Source organism: Leiobunum rupestre, chromosome 4 (assembly GCF_980474605.1).
Source record: "Leiobunum rupestre chromosome 4, qqLeiRupe1.1.hap1, whole genome shotgun sequence".
In the NCBI taxonomy this organism is placed as follows: Eukaryota; Metazoa; Arthropoda; class Arachnida; order Opiliones; family Sclerosomatidae; genus Leiobunum; species Leiobunum rupestre.
The window spans coordinates 9,467,914-9,489,821 of record NC_143387.1 but is presented as its reverse complement, the minus strand read 5'-3'; the positions used below and the strand labels follow the sequence as shown (position 1 = coordinate 9,489,821).

General features: G+C 35.0%; 1 protein-coding gene across 1 annotated transcript in view; it reads left to right on the top strand.

Annotated features, from left to right (window-relative positions):
* LOC149946021 (ATP-binding cassette sub-family C member 1-like) overlaps positions 1-21,908 on the top strand; it is a 71,002-nt gene that overhangs the window by 10,251 nt on the left and 38,843 nt on the right. The window contains exons 2-9 of the mRNA XM_090171604.1: positions 5,237-5,413; positions 7,055-7,168; positions 10,272-10,409; positions 10,725-10,868; positions 12,135-12,193; positions 12,262-12,390; positions 14,222-14,413; positions 18,243-18,417. Of these exons, the coding sequence (XP_090027730.1) occupies positions 5,237-5,413; positions 7,055-7,168; positions 10,272-10,409; positions 10,725-10,868; positions 12,135-12,193; positions 12,262-12,390; positions 14,222-14,413; positions 18,243-18,417 (1,128 nt within the window). The remainder of the gene's footprint in view (positions 1-5,236; positions 5,414-7,054; positions 7,169-10,271; positions 10,410-10,724; positions 10,869-12,134; positions 12,194-12,261; positions 12,391-14,221; positions 14,414-18,242; positions 18,418-21,908) is intronic.

The following is a 21,908-nucleotide window of genomic DNA, read 5'->3' as shown; positions in this document are numbered from 1 at the left end:
TTGTCGCTCCACGTACTGGTTAAGTGGCGTTAGATCGACACATATACGAACGGACTGTTCAGGTTTGGGGACTACCCCTTCCTTTTGGGGCTGCGCACGACTACCACCCCAAAGCACCAATCAGTTGGTTCGTCTACCGGAGCAATCACATCCATCTCGACTATTTTCTCTAACGCCGCCTTGACTTTGACCATCAACGGAAGTGAAACTTGTCTTGGATTTGAGAGTGCGAACGGTTTTGCACCCGGCTTCAGTCTAATCGTATATGCAGCCTTCACGTGCCCCAGCCCTTCAAACAATTCAGGGAACTCTTCTTTAGGCTTGACAGAGGTGTTAGGTCCCGGAAGTTCCACGCCGAAAAGTCGCTTTACCAGTCCAAGCTGCTCACTTGCAGTATTGGACAACAGTGGTTGATCTAGCCCATCAACGACCAAGACCATGATAGGAATCTGTCAACCGCTGTATTCAGCTTTTGCACGGAATGCCCCATCACATCGTAGGAAACCTTTGCCCGGTCCAATTAATGGTCTCTCTGGCGGTGACAGCTGCAGATTGAATTTCTGCTTATAATCGTTTCATCGGCCCCGGTATCAACTCTGAACGTTATTGAGGAGTTGTTAATAAGAATTACTTGAGACTATCGTCGCTGTACCTCAATGGAACTGACACTTGAAACTCATCCCATGAAAAATACATCAGTATCTTGGCTTTTTACCGCTTGGACCCTTTTCTTGGACCTACAGACTTTTGCGTAATGACCAACCCTCTGGCAATTATTCCATTTCGCAGCCTTGGCCGGACAAATAGATGACTTGTGATGTCTCCATCCACAATTTCCACACTGAGGGTGGCTATCAGACGAAGTTTGGTTCACCGTACGATCCGTCTTTAGTCCTGTCTTCTGAAAGCGCGGTCTAAGCTTGTTCTTCCTGCTAACACGATGAACGAACTAAAATAGGGACACACTAAACGCGTAAACAAAAAAAATCCCGACTGATTTCAATTACCGGAATCCTACCGTTGCCACCATGTGTTGTAAGCTCGAATCAAGACATACCATTCGAAAGCAGAACATTAACTGTTTCTTAAAAATGTAAACCATGACTTTATATACAAATGATAAAACAAAACAATATAAGATAACGTTAGTTTTTTAACGATTACATCACATCTCTCTTCGAAGATCATGAACTAGTTATTGAACAATGGCCCGGCCATCATAATAAAAAGGGGGAATTTGTAATTTGGAAATATTCCCGGAACTACTCATTTCCGGAAATCCACGTTACGTTTTTGGGTTTCAGTAACCTAAAATCAATGCAATTAATTAATTTTAATTGATATGAAAGTGATATATCCACGTCTTAGATTCAACCTAGTTTTCAATTAATATTAATATTAATAGCAAAGTTATATTCTGATGTAGATAATTTCTCAATTAGTATAAAAGACTTATTTATTATGCACATGGAGGTGTATCTGATCTTATTTGGTGACGAAAATGACCTTGTTGTACATAGTGATAAAAGATTAGGCTCACAATAATAAGAATGTGATATATGCTGTGACATTTATTGGTGTTCTCAACGCGAGATTTTAATGATCCTAATAAGATATTTCAATTTGTAGTGAACCATTAATATAAAAACACTTGCGCGAGACATCATCTCAAAATATTTTCAAAATGACCTACTTGAATCAAAGCTCGCTTTGAGAAAAAACTAAAAGGTGTATTTCATATTACAATGTATTGAAAGCACCTTATTGATTACAAAGATGTTTAAAATATCACCTTTCTCAAAAATGGTCTTTTACTGGTTGTATTATAATATTGATCTTTCACACTTTGGCTTTGATAAAAAGTAAATGCGCTAAAATTGCATTGGAAAAAACTCGGTAAAAGTCGAGTAATTCTGATTCGCACTTGATTGACGATGGAAGCACATCAAACCAATCAAATTCTGATTTTTACCAACCGTGATTTCTGTTCGCAAATTCAAAATAAATTCAGACTTATGGAGTGTCTCACCCTATCCTCTATTAAGTGTGGAAATTTGCAATAGAAAGTTTCAAAAGAGTAATCAGAGCAAATAATTTTTTATTTTTAAATTTCCAACTGTTAAAAATTAGGGTTTATAAAAAGACTAAAATTGGAAAATTAATTTATTTCTAACCATTATATACCAAACATTTCATACAATTTACTTTTAACCTACTTTACTATAAAGTTCATGTACCTTTTGGGTATTGAAAGGCAAGCAGCCCTAAAACTAAACCTTTTCCAGCCCCTGTGGTAAAGGTATAAAAAGATGATATACTTACATTTAGTCTTTGTGAATCTCATTTAATTCCCTTCAACTAAGAAATAAAACATAAGGACCAATTTCGCGACTAGTACTTTTTATTTTTTTAATATATTCTTTGAAATAACACAATGCGTAGAAATGCCAATCACCTGGAATATTATACAAAAGTGAAGTCTTTAAAAAATTGATTACATATTTTATATACAGGGTCTTTTTTTTTTGCTCGGAAAAGTGTTTTTTTTCAAAAACTATTTATAGTACCGATTTCAAATTTGGAAGGTCAATTCTCTATACCGGGGGACATCAGTTTGAGAAATTTGAGCGTTTTCGGTAATGTTTTTCACCAATTTTGAAAAATTATTTTTCGACCACTAGGTGCGAGATAAAAAATTTCTATTATAAAGTTGTAGGCCGTCATCGAAAACCCTTAAAAATTGTTCACTCGACGAAAAACAACTTATTTATCAGTGAAAATTCGAGCTTGAAAAATTTACAAGTTGGTGAAGCCAAATTACGATTGTTTGAAACGATAATTGAAAAGGGAACAAGTCTAATACAAACGTAGTAGAGTTTTCACACTTGAAAAAATGTACACGTTTGGTTTTTAAATGCAGATATTTTATTCACATAAATTTTTACAAAACATTTTCAATAATATCACCATTGGCTGCAACACAGGTTTGTGCGCGGACAATTAAGTTCTCAAACGCTTTCTCTACCATTTCTGGTGTGACGTCTCGGCAAGCACTGATTATTCGTCTAATGAGTTCCTCCCTAGTTTCAATGGGCGTGACGTATACCTTTGCTTTAACGAATCCCCAGAGAAAATAATCCAGCGGTGTTAGGTCAGGTGACCTTGCTGGCCAATGCACTGGACCATTTCTCCCTATCCACCTTTCAGGAAACTCGTTGTTGAGGTGCTCAGTTACTTGCCGGGAAAAATGCGGAGGGGCGCCATCTTGCTGAAACCACAACTGACGTCTTTCAGCCAATGGAAGGTCGTCGATTGCGTCACTCAGTTCGTTCTGTAGAAAATGTAAATACCTTTGGCCGTTGAGGTTCGTCGGCAGGAAAAAGGGACCAATCAAACGGTTTCCAACAAGTCCAACCCAAACATTGACCCGTTCAAATTGAACCTGGTGATGATATTCAAAACCCCAATGTGGGTTGATGTCAGACCAAAGATGGCTGTTTTGATGATTAAAGGGCCCATCTCTAGAAAATGACGCTTCGTCGGAGAACAAAACATGGCGCAAAAATTGTCTATCTTCTTGGACAGCATTTAGTAACCAGTTGCTAAATTCATAACGTCTTTGATGGTCTCCGTCAATTAGTCCTTGGTGGAGCGTAGCTCTGTATGGGTGATAGCGATTCTTACGAAGAATTTTCCACACACGATTTGCAGAACAACCCAAATCAGCAGCGGCGTTAGCGCAACTGTGACGAGGATATGCCACAAAGTACGCGAGTACATTGTTCTCGAAGTCTAAATCCGGTTGACCCAATCCGCGAAACCTAGGTTGCAAGTTACCAAATTGATTGAAATCGTGAATTGCTCGTCTTACTGTATTTACAGATGGTGCTCCATTTGGATGTCTTTCTGCGAAGATTTCAGTCACTCTTCTAAGGTTTTGCGCTGCTTCTCCATAGTAAATGGCAACTATCTCGGTACGCTCAGCTACTGAATAACGAGGCATTGTTCGAAATATTATCAAACACCCAATGCATGTTTAGGATTGACCTATAGCCTCGTGTTTTTTAAATCCGGTCGTTTTTTTAACCAAAGTTTCAACTGGATTAGGTAATTCGGTTTCAATTATCGTTTCAAACAATCGTAATTTGGCTTCACCAACTTGTAAATTTTTCAAGCTCGAATTTTCACTGATAAATAAATTGTTTTTCGTCGAGTGAACAATTTTTAAGGGTTTTCGATGACGGCCTACAACTTTATAATAGAAATTTTTTATCTCGCACCTAGTGGTCGAAAAATAATTTTTCAAAATTGGTGAAAAACATTACCGAAAACGCTCAAATTTCTCAAACTGATGTCCCCCGGTATAGAGAATTGACCTTCCAAATTTGAAATCGGTACTATAAATAGTTTTTGAAAAAAAACACTTTTCCGAGCAAAAAAAAAGACCCTGTATAGAGTATATTGATTAAGGCGTCAAAGTATACGTACAAAAATTTCGGTGCAATACTGAAATACCCCTAATATTCCGTGACTTCAGGGATGCTCATTCGAAAAACAGCTTAATCTGGTCACGTTTATGGTTAATTTGTTGAGTCGTATTGAAAAATTAAAACAAGTTGGCAAGCCAAATTTTACCTCTTCTCGGAAGAGTTTCACATTTTCAGTGAAGCGTAACAGGTATCCGTGGTTCTTTGGTAGAACGTTCACCTGTCGTGCAGGAGGGCTAGGGCTCGAATCAGGCCCTATACTAACTCAAAATGAAAAAACAATTATACTATTTATGAAAAAAAGAGGGCTTTTTGGAAAAAACTTTTCCCTAATTCCAAGAAACTGCGAACGCAGTGAGTACACTTTGCACCGAAAATACGTACGCGTTCGCAGCCCAGACAGACCCACAGACAGACACTGTGATTGTAAAACCCCTCCTAGGGGACATAGTGCCCTCGGATAGGTATAAAGGTGTAAATATATTAGAGCCTATAAAGGACTATAGGAGTTTGAAAGGTCTAACCTCTTGCTGTTTATGAAGTAAAATGTTTCAAAAATTAAAATAAGTACTCTAAAGGACTGAATTTGTAGAGCAGAAGGTTTAAATATATTCTATAGCAATACCCTGAATGGTCTTAAATATTTTAAGCACTTAAGAGGTCTAGAATTAAACTTTTATTTCGAACCGTGTAGAGAAGTTGCGAACTGCATATTTTACAATAACAGCTGTACCGGTTTTCATTTGAAGGACTCAAATTTGACGTGGAATACGGATAATCCAGAATTCACGCCATGTTTCCACAACACAGTGTTGGTGTGGCTCCCCTGCGCCGTTCTTTGGCTGTTGGTGCCGGTGAACATCGTTCTCTTATTTCAGTCCAAAGCCAGGACCATCAACTGGACAAAAGTCTTACTGACCAAAATTGTAAGCTGCATTTCAGTTTATGACTGAATTATATGTGAAATAAGGATTTCAGGGTGCCCAAAGTTTCTTAAACATTACATTTAAACATTGTACATTTACAGTTTCCTTCTAAAATAATTTGATTTCCTAGCGAGCTACAAACTGTTATTTGCTATTCGTATTCTTGTTAAAATAAAAGTTGAAATGGCCATATTTAAAATACAGGGTGTTTCAAAAGGTATTGCAAAACTTTACGAAGTTTTAGGGGATGAGTTGAGAAGTATGCCTGTTTTTTTTTTTTCATTTTCCTACGATGCGTTAAAAGAGCGCCAGAGAGCTTCAAAGTGTGGCCAACTAGTCCCTGGAATTAAGCTGCCAGACTTTTTATTTTTCTTGTGGGCAGGGCTGAAGGATCTTTTTACGCCACGCCAATAGATTTTGCCATTGTTTTGGTGGAAAGGATCCAGGCCGCTATCGAACAGATTCGGAACACACCGGGAGTATTTCAAAATGTATGCGATCCCCTCCTTCTTTGTGTGAGAGACACTTCGATCATTTATTGTAACTTGTACAAAATACGCATTTTCCTACTTTGCTCTTCCGTGTTTTATTAAACTCATTGCACATTTCTTATTTACTCATTTGTTTTTTGTTATATAATTCATCGTTCTCCTGAAATCGCATTTCCCTGCTGCTGGGTTATGTGCTCGTTGCAGCCCACTTCCAGGAGCTATTATCAGTGGCGTAGGGAGGATATTTGGCGCGCGGGGAAAAACACAATTTGGCGCCCCCCTCCGTTGCCTCAAGAAAACCACTTTATTTAGTGTTGTTTAACCAAAAAAAAACTGTACTTTTCAAGTTTCAAGAAAAATTAGGTTATATATAATCCAACAAATTCATTTTACATGTAATACTTTGGGCACCCTTAGGATGCCCCTAGCCATTGGGGCCGATTCCCCCCTGATCCCCCCTCGCTACACCTCTGAAGCGCTCTGGCGCTCTTTTAACGCATCGTAGGAAAATAGAAAAAAAACAGGCATACTTCTCAACTCATCCCCTACAACTCCTTAAAATTTTTGCATAACCTTTTGAAACATCCTGTATAATGGATGTATTTTTTAGGGGCTGAGAACTCTAGTCGTGTCTTAAAATTCCGAAACACTAAAAGAATGCGTAGAGTGGCCTTTTTTGAATTGATAATTTAAAATATTTCACACAAAATTCACGCCTAAGAAGGTTATTCGTAGATTAATAAAACTCTTCAAATATTTAGGAAATTCGTATAAATTAAATCTTGTGACCATGGTCTCGATGTATAAACTAAAATTAAAATCAACGACGGATACTTCATGGTTAAAACATTTTTTTTAAATAAAAATGTTTTAACCATCAAGTATCCGTCGTTGACTTTAATTTAAGTTTATTTAGGAAATTATATAAAAATTTAAAACATAAGGCATAGATTGCGAATAATTAAAATTGTAAACTTGCCCTTTTATAAGATTTATTTAAAATTCGTAATCAAATAAAGCGAATTTTCATTCAGTACAAAGTAAAATATTATCTTTTTTTACTATTCTTTCCATAAAGTTGGTATAACTTTTTTCAATGTGTACACTTGAAAATAATTTATTTATTTGCATTTGTTTTTTTTAATTCCAGGTTATCGTATCAATTTTAATCATTATATTATCAGCGAATTTAATATACTCTATATATGAAGGGAGTGGTTCTTATATCCAAACACTGGCATCCGGATTCAAATTGGGAACATACGTAAGTCATTCTAAGTCCTTGCCAGCCTTCAGAAAAATTGATGGTGTATCTGTTATGCTCAACCAAGTTCCACATACCCTGACAATGAACCTGAAATGTAAACGCTATTTTCCTCCTGTGCAAGTAGTACTTGAGGCCGAGGATCAATAAAACGCTTAGTTAAAAGGTTTTCAGTTTAGCCATGTACTAAAAGTGATTCATAGCAGAAAACCGCGTTTTCCGTATTTCTATCGTGGTTCAGTGGGCGGCTAATTTAAGGTTTATTTATCAATAATTTGCGCTAGAACCACTCAACCGATTTCGATAACTGATATCACATATGAAAAATAGTAATATCGTCTTGTTCTTAAATATTACCCATAAAGCATTGCAATATATACATTAATTTAACTAATGTTTTCATTTTTTCAATATTTTGTAATAAAAATAGGTGGTCTCTAGTAACCTGATTTTAATCCAAAGAATTAATCCCACATAATTAACCACCTTTTTAATTTTTATTATATATACATTCGTAAAAAGATATCTGAGTTCTTAAACATCGTAACTTGATAACTATATTGTTATGAAAAAATCCAATACAAATAAATGGAATCGCAGTTTTCTTCTTTTATAGCAAAAACTATCATCATATTAATTGTATCAACCAATATAACATTTGGAAAAGTTAAAGACCTGTGATTTTCACTTACAAGTAGACATCCCGAAGTGTAACCCACCGATTTTGTTCAAACTCGGGGGATTGGATGTATCATGATAAATCCTAAACGGAATTTATTCAATGGGCAACCGTTTTTCCATGGCAACGAAAAATGTTTTTGACAACAACAAATTAAAATATTTCCATTGAAAATAACATGGTGACTAGAAAGCCTCTTTTATTGACTGACTTTTCTTTCCCATTTTAATGACGTGTTTAAAATAAACGAAACATCAACAATGAGATTTCGAATGTCAAAGGGTCCTTCTTCGTTACAATAATTCACTTTCTAGGTTCGAAGCTCAAGTTCATATTGTTAAATATAAATGATAATGGATTAAGGTGATTAAAAAATATTTAACAATATTTGTTAACCTAAGCAGCGATTGGTGGTCAAGGTTTGGTGTACGTTTATTAAATATAGTCTGATTTAATATTTATTGATTAAGCATTAAATTACATTTCGAGGGTTTTACTAATTATGGAAACCGTTAATTTCAGAATAAATGATAAATAAACCCCAAATTACTTAGCTTAAATCTAACCCGCTTACATAAAAATATCTTAATTATAAATTGCAGTCTCATTACTTGTTTACATTTGGCATTGTAACGTCCAATCATGTTTTGCCACTTCACGGGAACTAGTTCAAATTTGTTTTGATCCCTCGATGACAGAAACTAGACAATTACATTATTTTATTAATCGTGTGACCCTGTTGTTATTTTATCGCTGTTGATAATTTTTAAATTCGATCGACGAACAATTTCATTATTATGAGTAAATCTTCGCGTATCATATTTTTTTATTATTATTATTTTACTATGAATTGTTATAATTACCTAACTGTTACAATAGGCGATAGCATAAATTGCAAGGTATACTGGGTAAAATTTCTTTCGGGAAACATTTGAGCGCCATCAAACGGTAGAAACGTTAAACAAATCTTTAAAAGTTTAATTTTTAAAGAAAGTCATACTTAAAATTTTGTGGTATGTTATGTTTTTAAATATTTATACTTTTTTAATAGAAAAAATATTAATTTATTAAACTTAATTTAACGATGACCGGGCATTAGTATTATTATTGTGATAGTAATGTTAAAGGCCTAGGTTTTCTTCTGCCTGTCCCCCTTTAAATTAGGCCAACATGTTCAGCGGTTGGCCTACCACCAGGGTATTTCTGCTCCACTAAGTTAATTTAAAGGGGGACAGGCAGAAAAAAACCTAGGCCTTTTAAGTCTTTGACTAGAAAATTGTAAAAAAATTAAACACGTTTTTAACCTAGGCTTAGTGAAGTAGCCCCTATGTTTCGGCCACATCCAACCCCGATCGCGGAAGCGCGTTCTAGAAGTTGGCAGTGCCAGGGGGTAGAAACGTACGCGAAATGCGTTGTCTCATGCGATTCCCTAGTGGGAGAGATGGGGGTGGAAGTTTAGTCTGAAAAGTTTCAGCGGGTTCGTCTGCTTCGGTATCTGGTCCTCGTTCGGGCCTTGAGCTAAAAAGGGTTCACGCTTATTCAACAGAAACAACCCAAATCTAAAAAGCCGAATGGTTAGTATTACAATTTTCATTATCATCGAAATTGTTGGTTTACTGTTTTTTACGAACATTTTATATGAATAAACAACGATTTAACATGCAAAAATAATCGGTTTTTTCGTATATTGTTTGGATAATTTGCGGTTATGAATAAAAATATATAATTGGATAATTTCATATTCAAACTCCGATCTCTAATTAAGGCAAATCCAATAAAAAATGATGACAAATGAAGCATTCCATTAGGCCTACTTGACAGTACTTGTCCATATTTACAATTGAAGGCACCAACGTTATTAATAAACTTCGCTACAAATTCAATTTAACCCAACTTATGATTAAAGATGATTTGTGATAGTTCTTACAACTCTTGAATTGGCAAGATTTTCCCATATTTAGTTTACACCTTGGTAAAATAAAATTCCAATCAGTAAAATAAAGAAAATTTACGCTTCAAATCAAACTTGGTCGAAACCTCGGGGCTCGTCCTCCAGTCCCGATTTTTTTTTTGTTTCGACTGCCAGAAGCCAGCACCGACCTCGGATACGAGATTTAAAACTGAACCGAACTGAATTTTTCAGACTTTTTACCCCCACGCTATTACATTGCCCCCCCCCCCCCCCCGCAACTAGGGAATCGCGTGGTTAGACTGGAGCCCGTAGGAATCTCGCCGCATTTCCAATCTAGGGTACGTAGTCTAAATTATCTTTGGCAGTGCTATGACGAATTTCCGGGAACATTTGACAAGTTAGCTAAGACCAAAACAATTTATTCTATCGCCTATTTAGTGCTCGTGCGAGCTTCGAGGAGTTTTTTCTTTACTTAATTTGGTAATCCATCAACTTCTGCTTTTGTTATTCAGATACTGGTCATTTTGTATTTATTGCTGGAAAGAACACGTTCTCTTCAACCGTCCAGTATATTTATTTTCTATTTTTTCATCTCAACAATTTCGGAAACTATCACCCTCAGATGGCGCATAAAAAGGGCGATTGCAGAGGTAAATTTTTTGGTTATTCTTTAGTAATAAATCAATTTTGAAACGGCCCATTTAATTTTTCAAAATTGTCAAAAACATATAATAACAGAGTACTTTACATGTAGTAGTGTTTTTTTTAAATCTTAAAAAAGGGACCGTCTCAAGATAAAAAATGTTCGTTTGAATGGTAGATAGGAATATGAAAAACTATTTGTTTATTTCTTTGTAATACACGGGTATATTTTTTTTAATTTAATTATATTTTGTTTACCTTGATTCTAGTCCGTCGGGAGGTTTTTACAGAAAATGTTTTTGGTATGATTTTTGGTGTTACAGAATGGGATTACGGACCATATATCCTTCACACTTTACGTGATAGACTACACTTTAATTATAACAATGTTTGGACTTTCGTTTCTGAATGACAGAGGAAATGATAACATTTATCAAAAGAAATTTAATGACTCAAGAGATTCATTGGTAAGAAAATAAATTTTTACCCTTACTGTAAAACACTTATCCATCATTAAGATTGTATTCGAAAAAAAATTTTTAGCCTCACTTAAATCGGCAGGGTTAAAATTTTCACTGAGCATTAGAATATAATTAAGTTTATAATTGTTTTTACACACTATAAATAACGCAATTGGCTCCAAAATATACAACATGGTAGCACTCGACTGTTACTTTTTTTTATAATAATCAGCTAGGCTAATACCCAGGACATCACATTAGGCCTAAGTCATCGAGCGACCTTTAATGTCTTTAATTCAGGTGGCCGGGTTACAATGCGTAGGAGGGTGGTGGCAAGCCCCGCGAGCCAACAGCTCCCTACACTAATTATACCGTTAATCTTAAGAAGTTGTTATGGAAGGGGAAACCGAAGAGCTCGGGGGAATGGGGACTATTGTAGTAAGCAAGGGCGTATTTAAGGGGGTGGGTTTGGGGGGGCACCTAATAAAAAATCAGTGAAACTTCCGTCAGCACCCCCCCCCCTTGAAATTTTCCCTTGGTTGTAAGCAGTTTCAAGGAGAAGACTGGGTCTTAAGTTACCGTGGTGTATCTCCTGATATGAATCAGGGTCATTTCTTGATATGCATCATGCGGAGGCCTCTACGGCCGACAAGATAGGAATTATCGGAAGGGTTTTATAATGATTAAAAAAAAACTTCTTCACTTTGAATTGATAAGAAAAATATATTTGTTGAATACATAATTAACATTCAGTTTCACCCCAACATTTTAATATGGGTAGTTTTAATTTATTTTATATGACGTAAAGCCTTAGTGAAAAAACGGCGATTTTAAAAGAAACAATTTTAATTGAAAGTTTCAGAGTACGCTCTTCAGCTTTTTTATTCAAATCTTGTCTCTACCACCTACCGTTGAAAAATAATTTTTATAAAACTACAAAATATGTTTAGTTTTTTCTTAAATTTATAAATTGAAGACTTTCCTTACTTCTAATATACCCTAAAAATCTTAAATTTATATAGTAAATAGGTTTGATAAAAATGGCATGCACTAGCATAGATTTAATTTCTTGTGAAAGAGCTTTAAACGATTTCTAAGCTAAACGTTATCCAATACTGATCACAGTATCTCGCAATCAGAAAATTTAAGAAAATCTTGTCTTTCTAATGTCTACGGTGATCTAAAATTGCACCTCTAAATTAGCATCTAGAAGAGAACATTAAGCTTAGCATTTTGGCCAGGAATTAAAAAAAACACACATTTCTTGAGTAGCCTTCACCCGAATCTACAGCCTCAAATTGGTCCCGATTAACATTTTCCTGGCTGACTTAGTAAGTTCATTCGTAATAAATAACAAATCGCAATCACAATTAATTTCTTGTTTTTAATCCGGTACCAGTACCATTTGGAAAGGCTGGAAAAGTCCCCTAGGTCCTTCTGATATTTTCGATCTTCTTCACACCGAGAAAGCACTCACAGCGAGCGAAAAATTTGGAAAGTTTTGGAAATATAGTTCAAATGATCAAAAGTATGTTCTAATGATAAATACTAATGAAACTACATGTAGTATGTGTTCAATGGTTTTATCCGTAGAGTAACTCACTCACACAGAGTGGAATGCTATCAGCGAAGCTTGTTAACACTTTTAGCACACAACGTTGTGTCTTCGAGACGAGAAATAAACAAGTTGGCCTAAAGTTGATGCTACACTATCTGGTTTAAAAAGTATGTTTATACCAAAAAATATAAAAACAACACCATCGCTCTCCGGACTATATTTATTCACTCCTTAAAAACAAACCAGATTATTCGTTAGGATTAATGTTTCATGCCCTTCCATAAAGCCTTCCACTGTATGCGAGTTGGTTACTCTATGGTTTTCTTTTAATACGAATCCCTTTAATTAGATCCGATAAATTTTTCAACGATATGGAAATTAACTATGTTAGATTTTGTTGATTCGGTTTGTTATTTTAATAATAATAATAATAATCAGCTAGGCTAATACCCAAGGCACCACCTTAGGCCTAAGTCATCGAGCGATTTTATGAAATAAGTAAATCAGCAGAGCCACCAATAGTCAAGAGAGTTAATAGGAAAAATGCGAACAAGGAATGAGACCAAGAAGTGGGGGGGGGGGGGGAACTGTGCGGTACTTTGGCCGATAGGCCTTCAAGGCGTAAAAATTAATAAGAGCTAACCGACAATTTAAAAATCAAAATAAGACGCGAGGCGCGATACGTTTACACGCGACAACAAAAAGCTAATACAAACACGCGACAAAAGCTAAAAAGGACTGTCATAAAAGTGGAATTTTCGCAATAAGTTTGATTAACAATTAAAGGGGAAATAAACGACTTTAGAAAAACGAGGGGCGAGGGAACCAAACATCAAATGCTCGCGAACAAACCCCTACCCGACAACCAAAAAACCATCCACGTTCGAAAAAGACGACAACCGAGCAATGTCGAATGCGGGCGGGAAAAACACAAAGTCGGGATGACCGCAAAAAAAAACATAACAAATACTCCCAAAAAAACGAACCAACCTAGCTTAAAACTAATTTAAGGTTTAACCCCGACGGAAACTCTTTGGCTAAATTAAAAATGAGGCGGTTTTCCTCAGTGTGGCGGCCTTTCGTGGGAAGATTAGTAGTTTTCATGACGTGGATGGAAACGTCATTGTGAACGTGATTAAAATGTTGGGTGACGTGGTTCTTTGCCGGCGTCTTTCTGATGGCATTGTGATGCTTCCTGAACCGGTCGGCGAGCCGCCTTTCAGTCTCACCGATGTAGAGCATCGAGCGGACTTTACAGCTACGAGCGTAAACGAGATTGGACGTCGTGCAGGTAATCGACCCTTTGATCTGGAAATCCCACTTCAGGCCACGCACAAGTAGACCACCAGACACAAACGCGCAAGTGTAACACCGCGAGCGATTGAACCTATGGGTACCCTCGTAAGTCGCGCTGGCATCATGTCCCGGCAAGGAGCTAGAAACATGGATAGATCAAGCGTTATTATCACGGCGGTAACAAAATCTAGGCGCATAACTGAAAATATGGCTTGTGTCTGGGTCCAGCTGTAAAAGGTGATAGTTTTTCCGAATAACAGTCTCGATTCGATGAAAGTGCAATTGCCCGCGGTGTAGCTCTTGCACGTTTGTGTCTGGTGGTTTACTGGTTCTAAGCTCTCAAATATACGACTCGAGCACATCGTAAAATTTCAAATTCAAAGTAGGTGAACATGTGGGTTGTAAAAGGCGCGCTAGTCCATCATTTATTTATTTATCTTACAAAAGATATTACCGTGTGTAAAAGTTAAATTTAATTAATATTCACTAGTTTTATTTGATTAAGAACGCTTCCTGAAAGAAACGAAATGGAAGATTTGCTTTCTGATAGTGAAACTCAAACAAGGGTTCCTCTGACAGAACACAATCCAGGAATATCATCTTTACTGTTACGAGCTTTTGGATTTCTTCTCTTCCAAACCATTTTGCTCAGGGTGCTCGCGGGAGCGTTACTTTTTGCTAATCCCCAATTTCTAAGGTGAGCTCTGAATTTTAATTTGTTTTGCGGAGCTTTCATTTTGTACAAACTGCTAAAACGTTTCTGTCATTGTTTTGAAAGTGTGAAATTAAATCAAAACTTTATTTTAGTTAAAAAATAATTGAGAGGACATGTGAGCTGAGAGTTTTACTGTGTCACTGATGAATTTAGAAACGACTATAGGGTCATTCCATGACAAATCGTCCAAAGGTATCCACCCTACCTTTCTAGATTTGGATAAAAATTTGCCTTAAGGGTTATTTTGGTCGTAAAAGCCGATTTACAAATTATTTTTAATGTGTGATAAGCGGTTTTTGAGATATTCGCTATAGAACTTTAGCAAAAAAGGCCAAAAAGGCCTCAACACCGAAAACTTGGAAATTGATATCTCCGTCAATAAAAGTCTGATTTTAATGGGATAAAGCTTATTGTAAAGTATTTTTCTTATACAAACCAGCATAAAATTTAAAAAATTCTATATTGATTTTCTTAGTCTCAAAAAACAGTTTAAATTGTATGACCTTTGACCTTTACCTGTTACCCCAATTTTAGTGAAATATAAATATTTTTTTTCGAATTCCCCGTTTATGATTTAGTCGGAAAGATCAAAATCCCAAAGTAGTATTTTTAGTTCTTTAGAAATAAATTATTTTGTACAACCCCTCGTGCAGTTTTAGAGACATGGAACTTGGTAAACATATCTTGTTAGTCCAGTCGATTTAAATTAAAAACGGGGTGTAACTAAAAAAAAATTGAATAGAATTTTTCTCTTTTGCAATGTGTTCCTAAAATCGGTCTGAACAGCCCCTGAAAAATTTCCATGAATCCCACCATGGGAAAGTGGTCAAAAGTGGTCACAGGTGGTCAAGGTAGATTTTATTTGGAAAATACGGTCGGGGAAAGTTTAAAAAAATTATTCTGACTTCATGCTTTGAGATAAAAGGCTGAAATTTGGTGAATATACTTCACAGCTATAGGGGATAATTATAGGTCAAAGCTTTTTACCGCCGTCATCTTGGATTCAATATGGCGGACGCAAGTTCGGTGTAAATCTCGGAATATCTTATCAAAAAACCTTATAACGTATGCAAATACTCTTGATATTGTCTATTATCTATTTTTCCGGTTTATCACGGGCTTGCGCGGTAATAATATTTTCCCGCCATTCGCAAAATACAATATGGCAGCCGTTTCAACCTACAAGAGAGAGAATCACAATTGTTACTTGGACGATTTATGCCGAGTTTTGGCTTATTCTATAGGAAACTACATTCTCGGAGCGTTCCCGTCAAAATAAACACTATTTAAAAAAGAAACATGAAATTAACCTAAATAATTTATTTTAAAAATTTTAAAACTTAAATATTTTCGGTATCAGAGTTCAATATCCGGTTTCAATGAATTTTCGCAAATAGCTAATTGGCAAGGTCCGCAGGCCGACGAACAATTAAGGCTTTGGCTTTTGCATCGACAACTTTTATCGGAGCACCTCTTGGTACATTTGCAGCGTACTAAATTTAGTAAGCAAATTATAGCTGGTGTTAAGTCCATCGTTATCGGACCACCCTCTAATATCCATCCCCGGTCACTATGGTTCAGATTTTTGACGTTTTATTTCCATACAAATACAAATAGTTAAGGGAATACTCTCGGGTTTCACAAGTGAACTCTTAGATGCAACTTTTGAAAAAAAAGGCTATGTAATGACCGTCAAAGTATCAGTTGATGTACCACCAAACATGGACTAATAGATTTGTATAGCCCCGTACCGTAAATAGATACAGAAACAGATAAACCCTGTTCCTTTAGAATAAGTCCAAACTAAATCGTCCCAGTAACAATTGTGATTCTCACTCTTGTAGGGTGAAACGGCCGCCATATTGTATTTTACGAATGGCGGGAAAATATTATTACCGTTCAAGCCCGTGATAAACCGGAAATATAGATAATATACAATATCAAGAGTATTTGCATATGTTATAAGGTTTTTTGATAAGATATTCCGAGATTTACACCGAACTTGCGTCCGCCATATTGAATCCAAGATGGCGGCGGTGAAAAGCTTTAACCTATAATTATCCCCTATAGCTGTGAAGTATATTCACCAAATTTCAGCCTTTTATCTCAAAGCATGAAGTCAGGATAACTTTTTTAATTTTCCCCGACCGTATTTTCCAAATAAAATCTACCTTGACCACCTGTGACCACTTTTGACCACTTTCCCAAGGTGGGATTCATGAAAATTTTTCAGGGGCTGTTCAGACCGATTTTAGGAACACATTGCAAAAGAGAAAAATTCTTTTGAAATTTTTTTTAGTTACACCCCTTTTTTAATTTAAATCGACTGGACTAACAAGATATGTATACCAAGTTCCATATCTCTAAAACTGCACGAGGGGTTGTACAAAATAATTTATTTCTAAAGAACTAAATATACTACTTTGGGATTTTGATCTTTTCGACTAAATCATAAACGGGGAATTCGAAAAACAATATTTCTATTTCACTAAAATTGGGGACACAGGTAAAGGTCAAAGGTCATACAATTTAAACTGTTTTTTGAGACTGAGAAATTCAATATAGAATTTTTAAAATTTTATGCTGGTTTGTATAAGAAAAATGCTTTACAATAAGCTTTATCCCATTACAATCGGACTTTTATTGACGGAGATATCAATTTCCAAGTTTTCGGTGTCCAGGCCTTTTTGGCCCTTTTTGGTAAAGTTCTATAGCGAATATCTCAAAAACCGCTTATCGCACATTAAAAAAAATTTGAAAATCGGATTTCTCGACCAGAATAACCCTTAAGGCAAATTGTTATCCAAATCTAAGAAGGTAGAGTGGAAAATTTCAAAAAATTTGGTCGATTTGTCGTGGAATGACCCTATACAGGGTGTGTCGATTGGTTCGCAACAGGCATTTTCTCAAAAACGATATATTCTGAAAAAGCGAAGAGATCTTTGCAATTTGTCAATTTCGGAAAAATCGTGAAATTTTTCATGGGTTAAGGAAATTTTTTTTACCGCTAGGGGGTAGACGAAAATTTCAATTAAAAAGGTTGTAGAGCGTGCTCACAAACTTTTTTCATAGTACTTGAGACATTTTTACCAAACACAAGAAGGTTGTAAATGAAATAATGAACAAAAGACGACACGCAAGGGCCAATAAATAAAAAACTTCTAGTTCTAAGGCAACAAGAGATCCATGACTTACTAGATTTAATAGCATATTTCAAGGTCCTAAAAATTTTAGCTCAAGAATTATTATTTGCTGATTGTTTCATTTAGTAAAATGCACGCCAAACGTTATTTAAACCAATTATTTGGAACCCGATGAAAAATGACCATACATTTTCCATTATCGAATTTTCTCACCATAACTAAAGTTTGCCATGAAAATTGTTATTCCATAAAGCTAGGAGTTTATAGCTTAAGTGTCGTCTCTTGAATTTCTGGCGTTTGATAAAGAATTTATCAAGTTCGAATTGGTCACCTTACGTCGGGTGTAACCATTTCAACATACCTTGTGATGGGAAACACATTTCCAATTAGAACCAAGTTTCTATTTTTAATTGTTCTCAAGATGCATTTTGAATGACTTTGAATTCGTTGTTGAAGGTTATTGAAATTTTTATCGTTGAATGACGCGTTATACACCCTTAAATTTTTTAATTAGTACCTTAAACACATTTTGGGTAATTAACTCTGTATGAGTTTTGGTTAACACCCTTTATATAATTTGATGATATTAACTTAGATAGGTATGTTATATAAATATTTTTGTTACCCGGTGAAATCTGCCTTCAGATAATTTTTCGATTTTATTTCAGATTATTGATCGAGTTCGCGTCAAACGACGAACCTTTGTGGAAAGGCATCTTCTACGCTTCTCTCATGTTCCTCGTCAATGTCGTCCAGTGTCTCATTTCAGAGGCTAGTGTGAAAAAAACCACTAAATTAGGATTGCAGTTGAAGTCGACATTGATGTACACTCTCTACCAAAAGGTAAAAGTGTAATTGAATTTTGTGAAGTAGAGTTAATTTAATTTATTGCTTGAAGATCTGATTTAATGGTAGAATAACACAATTTTGTTAAGCGATAATAACAACAAAAGTGGGGTTGCAATTGAAGTCAACTTTAATGTGCATTCGCTATCAAAAGGCTAATAAAATTGTAATATAAGATTACATTTTATTTCTTCCATTCATCAAAACGTGATAACTTTTATCCACGGTTAATGGAGCTGCCTGCTAGGATTCTCTAACTGCAACAGCTGCATAATATTGAACTTAAACTTTGCAAATTTTGATGGAATATACATTGAAGTCCATTTTAGTTCCGGGTTAAAAATTAGTGGTTTTGTTACATTGCTTACATTATTTGAAACATCACAATCAATTTTGACATGGAATTCGAATTAATTCACAACATTGAGATTGACAACCTAATATGACAGTTACAGCTAAATTATGGTTATATCCCAAACAACTGAATTCCCATTCGAACGAATCAATATAAAGCCAAGATATTTATAAAAATAGCACGACAGTTGACGGGGTCCCATTCAACGGAATTAAGTAATATCTGATTTGCTAGGTTTGGTTGGGTTAGGTTGGATTAGTATTGGATTGGGCAATACTAGGTGCGTTTGGCTAGTTACTATGTCCTCTAGGTTGCGTTGTAGACGGCCCATTGTTTTAGCAAGAATGGGGTTGGGGTGGCGCCGCGCAGTGCAATACTTAGAATATATTGCAAGTATTATAAGTCAAACAGACACTAAAGACATATAGTATTGGCTATAGTTTTGGTTGAGCTAAGGTAAGGTAAGGTTAGGATTCGTCCAAATCGTATGATTCGGCCGAATGGGAATTCGCTTCTATGAGTTTTCCCATACGACCGAAATCCGATTTGACCGAATGTAGCGTAGTTGTTTGTATTGTATATTTTATATATTTATATAAAAATGTATCCCTAACATTATATTGAATGAAAACCGCGCAAAACGGGATATTCGGTCGATTGGAATTGACAATCTTGCCTAAGATAGAGACCTCTAGTGGCGGCGCTTTGCGTCCTCCCAAAGGTAAATATTATCCAATTAAAAGTTTTTCTCATAGCGTTATGCATGTTTTAGTAAAGTTTTAACAATGAGTTATGCTAATTAAAAATTGTTAGTAAATAGGGAAAACTAGTTCAACGGCTTCAGAAATGTTCGGAAAACGAACCATTATCATTTTTAAGTAAGTGAATAAACAATTTTCATCTAATAAATTCCATGAAAATAGGGTGAGTTGGCGATGTTACTTAAGCCTCGACGGAGTAGGCGGTAATTTTCAAAGCAGACAGCAGGACGCAAAAATAAAATTTTGACGTTCTGCTGTCTGCTTAACCCGCGTTTTTCAAACAAAATGGACAGTTCACCCAAGGCTTCCACTTGTCAGTCTGGTGAAATTTCAAATATTTCTGGGTATGTTTAAATAAAATTTGTTTTATAATTAATATACTGATATATTTTATTTCTAGGTTAATTGGGTCTCCTTTGAGAGTAATAACAAGATTACGACATAAATTGTCAACCCAAAGGACCATGGGCAAAACTCTTAAGTGATTTTAAACTCTCCTTTTCAGAAAGTGATATTAATTTTTATCAAGGGCAAACTAAAGCGGAAAAACATAATAAATCGGGGTATCAAATGTATAAAAGTAATAAGGCGGGAAATGTTTTGTTACATTATGGAGAGTCTTTAATATCAATTAAAGCTGATGTAGAAGCATCATTTACTTAAAAAAAAATACAAAGTATTTATTAACATCAAATAATCTTTCAAAATCAAGTTTTTTTAAAGATTTATTATCAGATTGCAATTTTCAACCAGTAATGCCAACTACAAATTCTGAAATAAGAATAGAAGATTCTGAAAATATAGTTCAAAGCTGTTTAGAAAATATAATACCTCCAAATTTGCCAGTTAAATTATGCGATCTTAAATTGGATGAAAGTTTTAAAACCAAACTACCTGTGATATTAATTTTAACTATGGAAGAAGCTTGGGCCTTAAAAGAGAGAACAAGAATCCAATCAGAATGCCTTGAGTGGAAAGCTGAAAGAAAATTAAGGATAACAGCTTCACAGTTCAAGGAGATCATTCAAAGGAGAAAGGAAGTGAATGAAGGCTTTGTTAAAAGATTGAAGAGTGAGAAAACTGTAGCAACTAAGTTTATGAAGGATGGACTAAGTTGTGAAAATGAAGCTGTGGCTCAGTACCTTGAGATTCAGAATGCTGTGAAACATGTCTACCCAGTAGGATTTTGCGTAAATCCAGAACTACTTTTTCTGGGAGCTAGCCCTGACCGTCTAGTATACGATACAAGTATCCAAGAATGGGGTCTTTTAGAAATAAAGACTTTGGCAAAGGGCAGAGATTTGAAATTTACTCTTGAGGAATGTTTTGAAAAACTCAAACCTGATTATTTAAAAAAACAAGATGGAAAATTTATTTTAAAAAGATCTCACAATTTTTTTTTTTCAAATGCAGGGACAACTTGCAATTACTCAGCTTAAATGGTGCGACTTCTTTGTTTTCATCGGTGAAGGTTATATTTTAGAAAGAATAGAATTTGAACCAGAGTTATGGGCAAACAACTGTCAACCAAAATTAACAGAGTTTTATTTTAATCATTATATAAATTAGAAAAATACATTTTAAACCACACTGTGATACCTTTTAAACTAGTTATATATCAAATGATTTAAAAATTTAATCTCATATGAATAATCTACCACACACATTTATTTATTGTTACTGGTCCATATTATACAATTATTATTTACTATAACTAGTCCACACTATATATAAGTACCCAACCACCTGTAATGGCATTTAAGGTCGCTGGCTGATGGTAGTGCCTAGCTAAAAATTATTTTTATTATAACCAGTTCCTACTATATTTACATATTTACTATAACCAGTTCCTACTATATTTACATATTTGTTATATCCAGTTCCTACTATATTTACATATTTATTATAACCAGTTCCTACTATATTTACATGTTTATTATAACCAGTTCCTACTATATTTACATATTATAACCAGTTCCTACTATATTTACATATTTATTATAACCAGTTCCTACTACATTTACATGTTTATTATAACCAGTTCCTACTATATTTACATATTATAACCAGTTCCTACTATATTTACATATTTATTATAACCAGTTTCTACTATATTTACATGTTTATTATAACCAGTTCCTACTATATTTACATATTATATCCAGTTCCTACTATATTTACATATTTATTATAACCAGTTCTTACTATATTTACATGTTTATTATAACCAGTTCCTACTATATTTACATATTATATCCAGTTCCTACTATATTTACATATTTATTATAACCAGTTCTTACTATATTTACATATTTATTATAACCAGTTCCTACTATATTTACATGTTTATTATAACCAGTTCCTACTATATT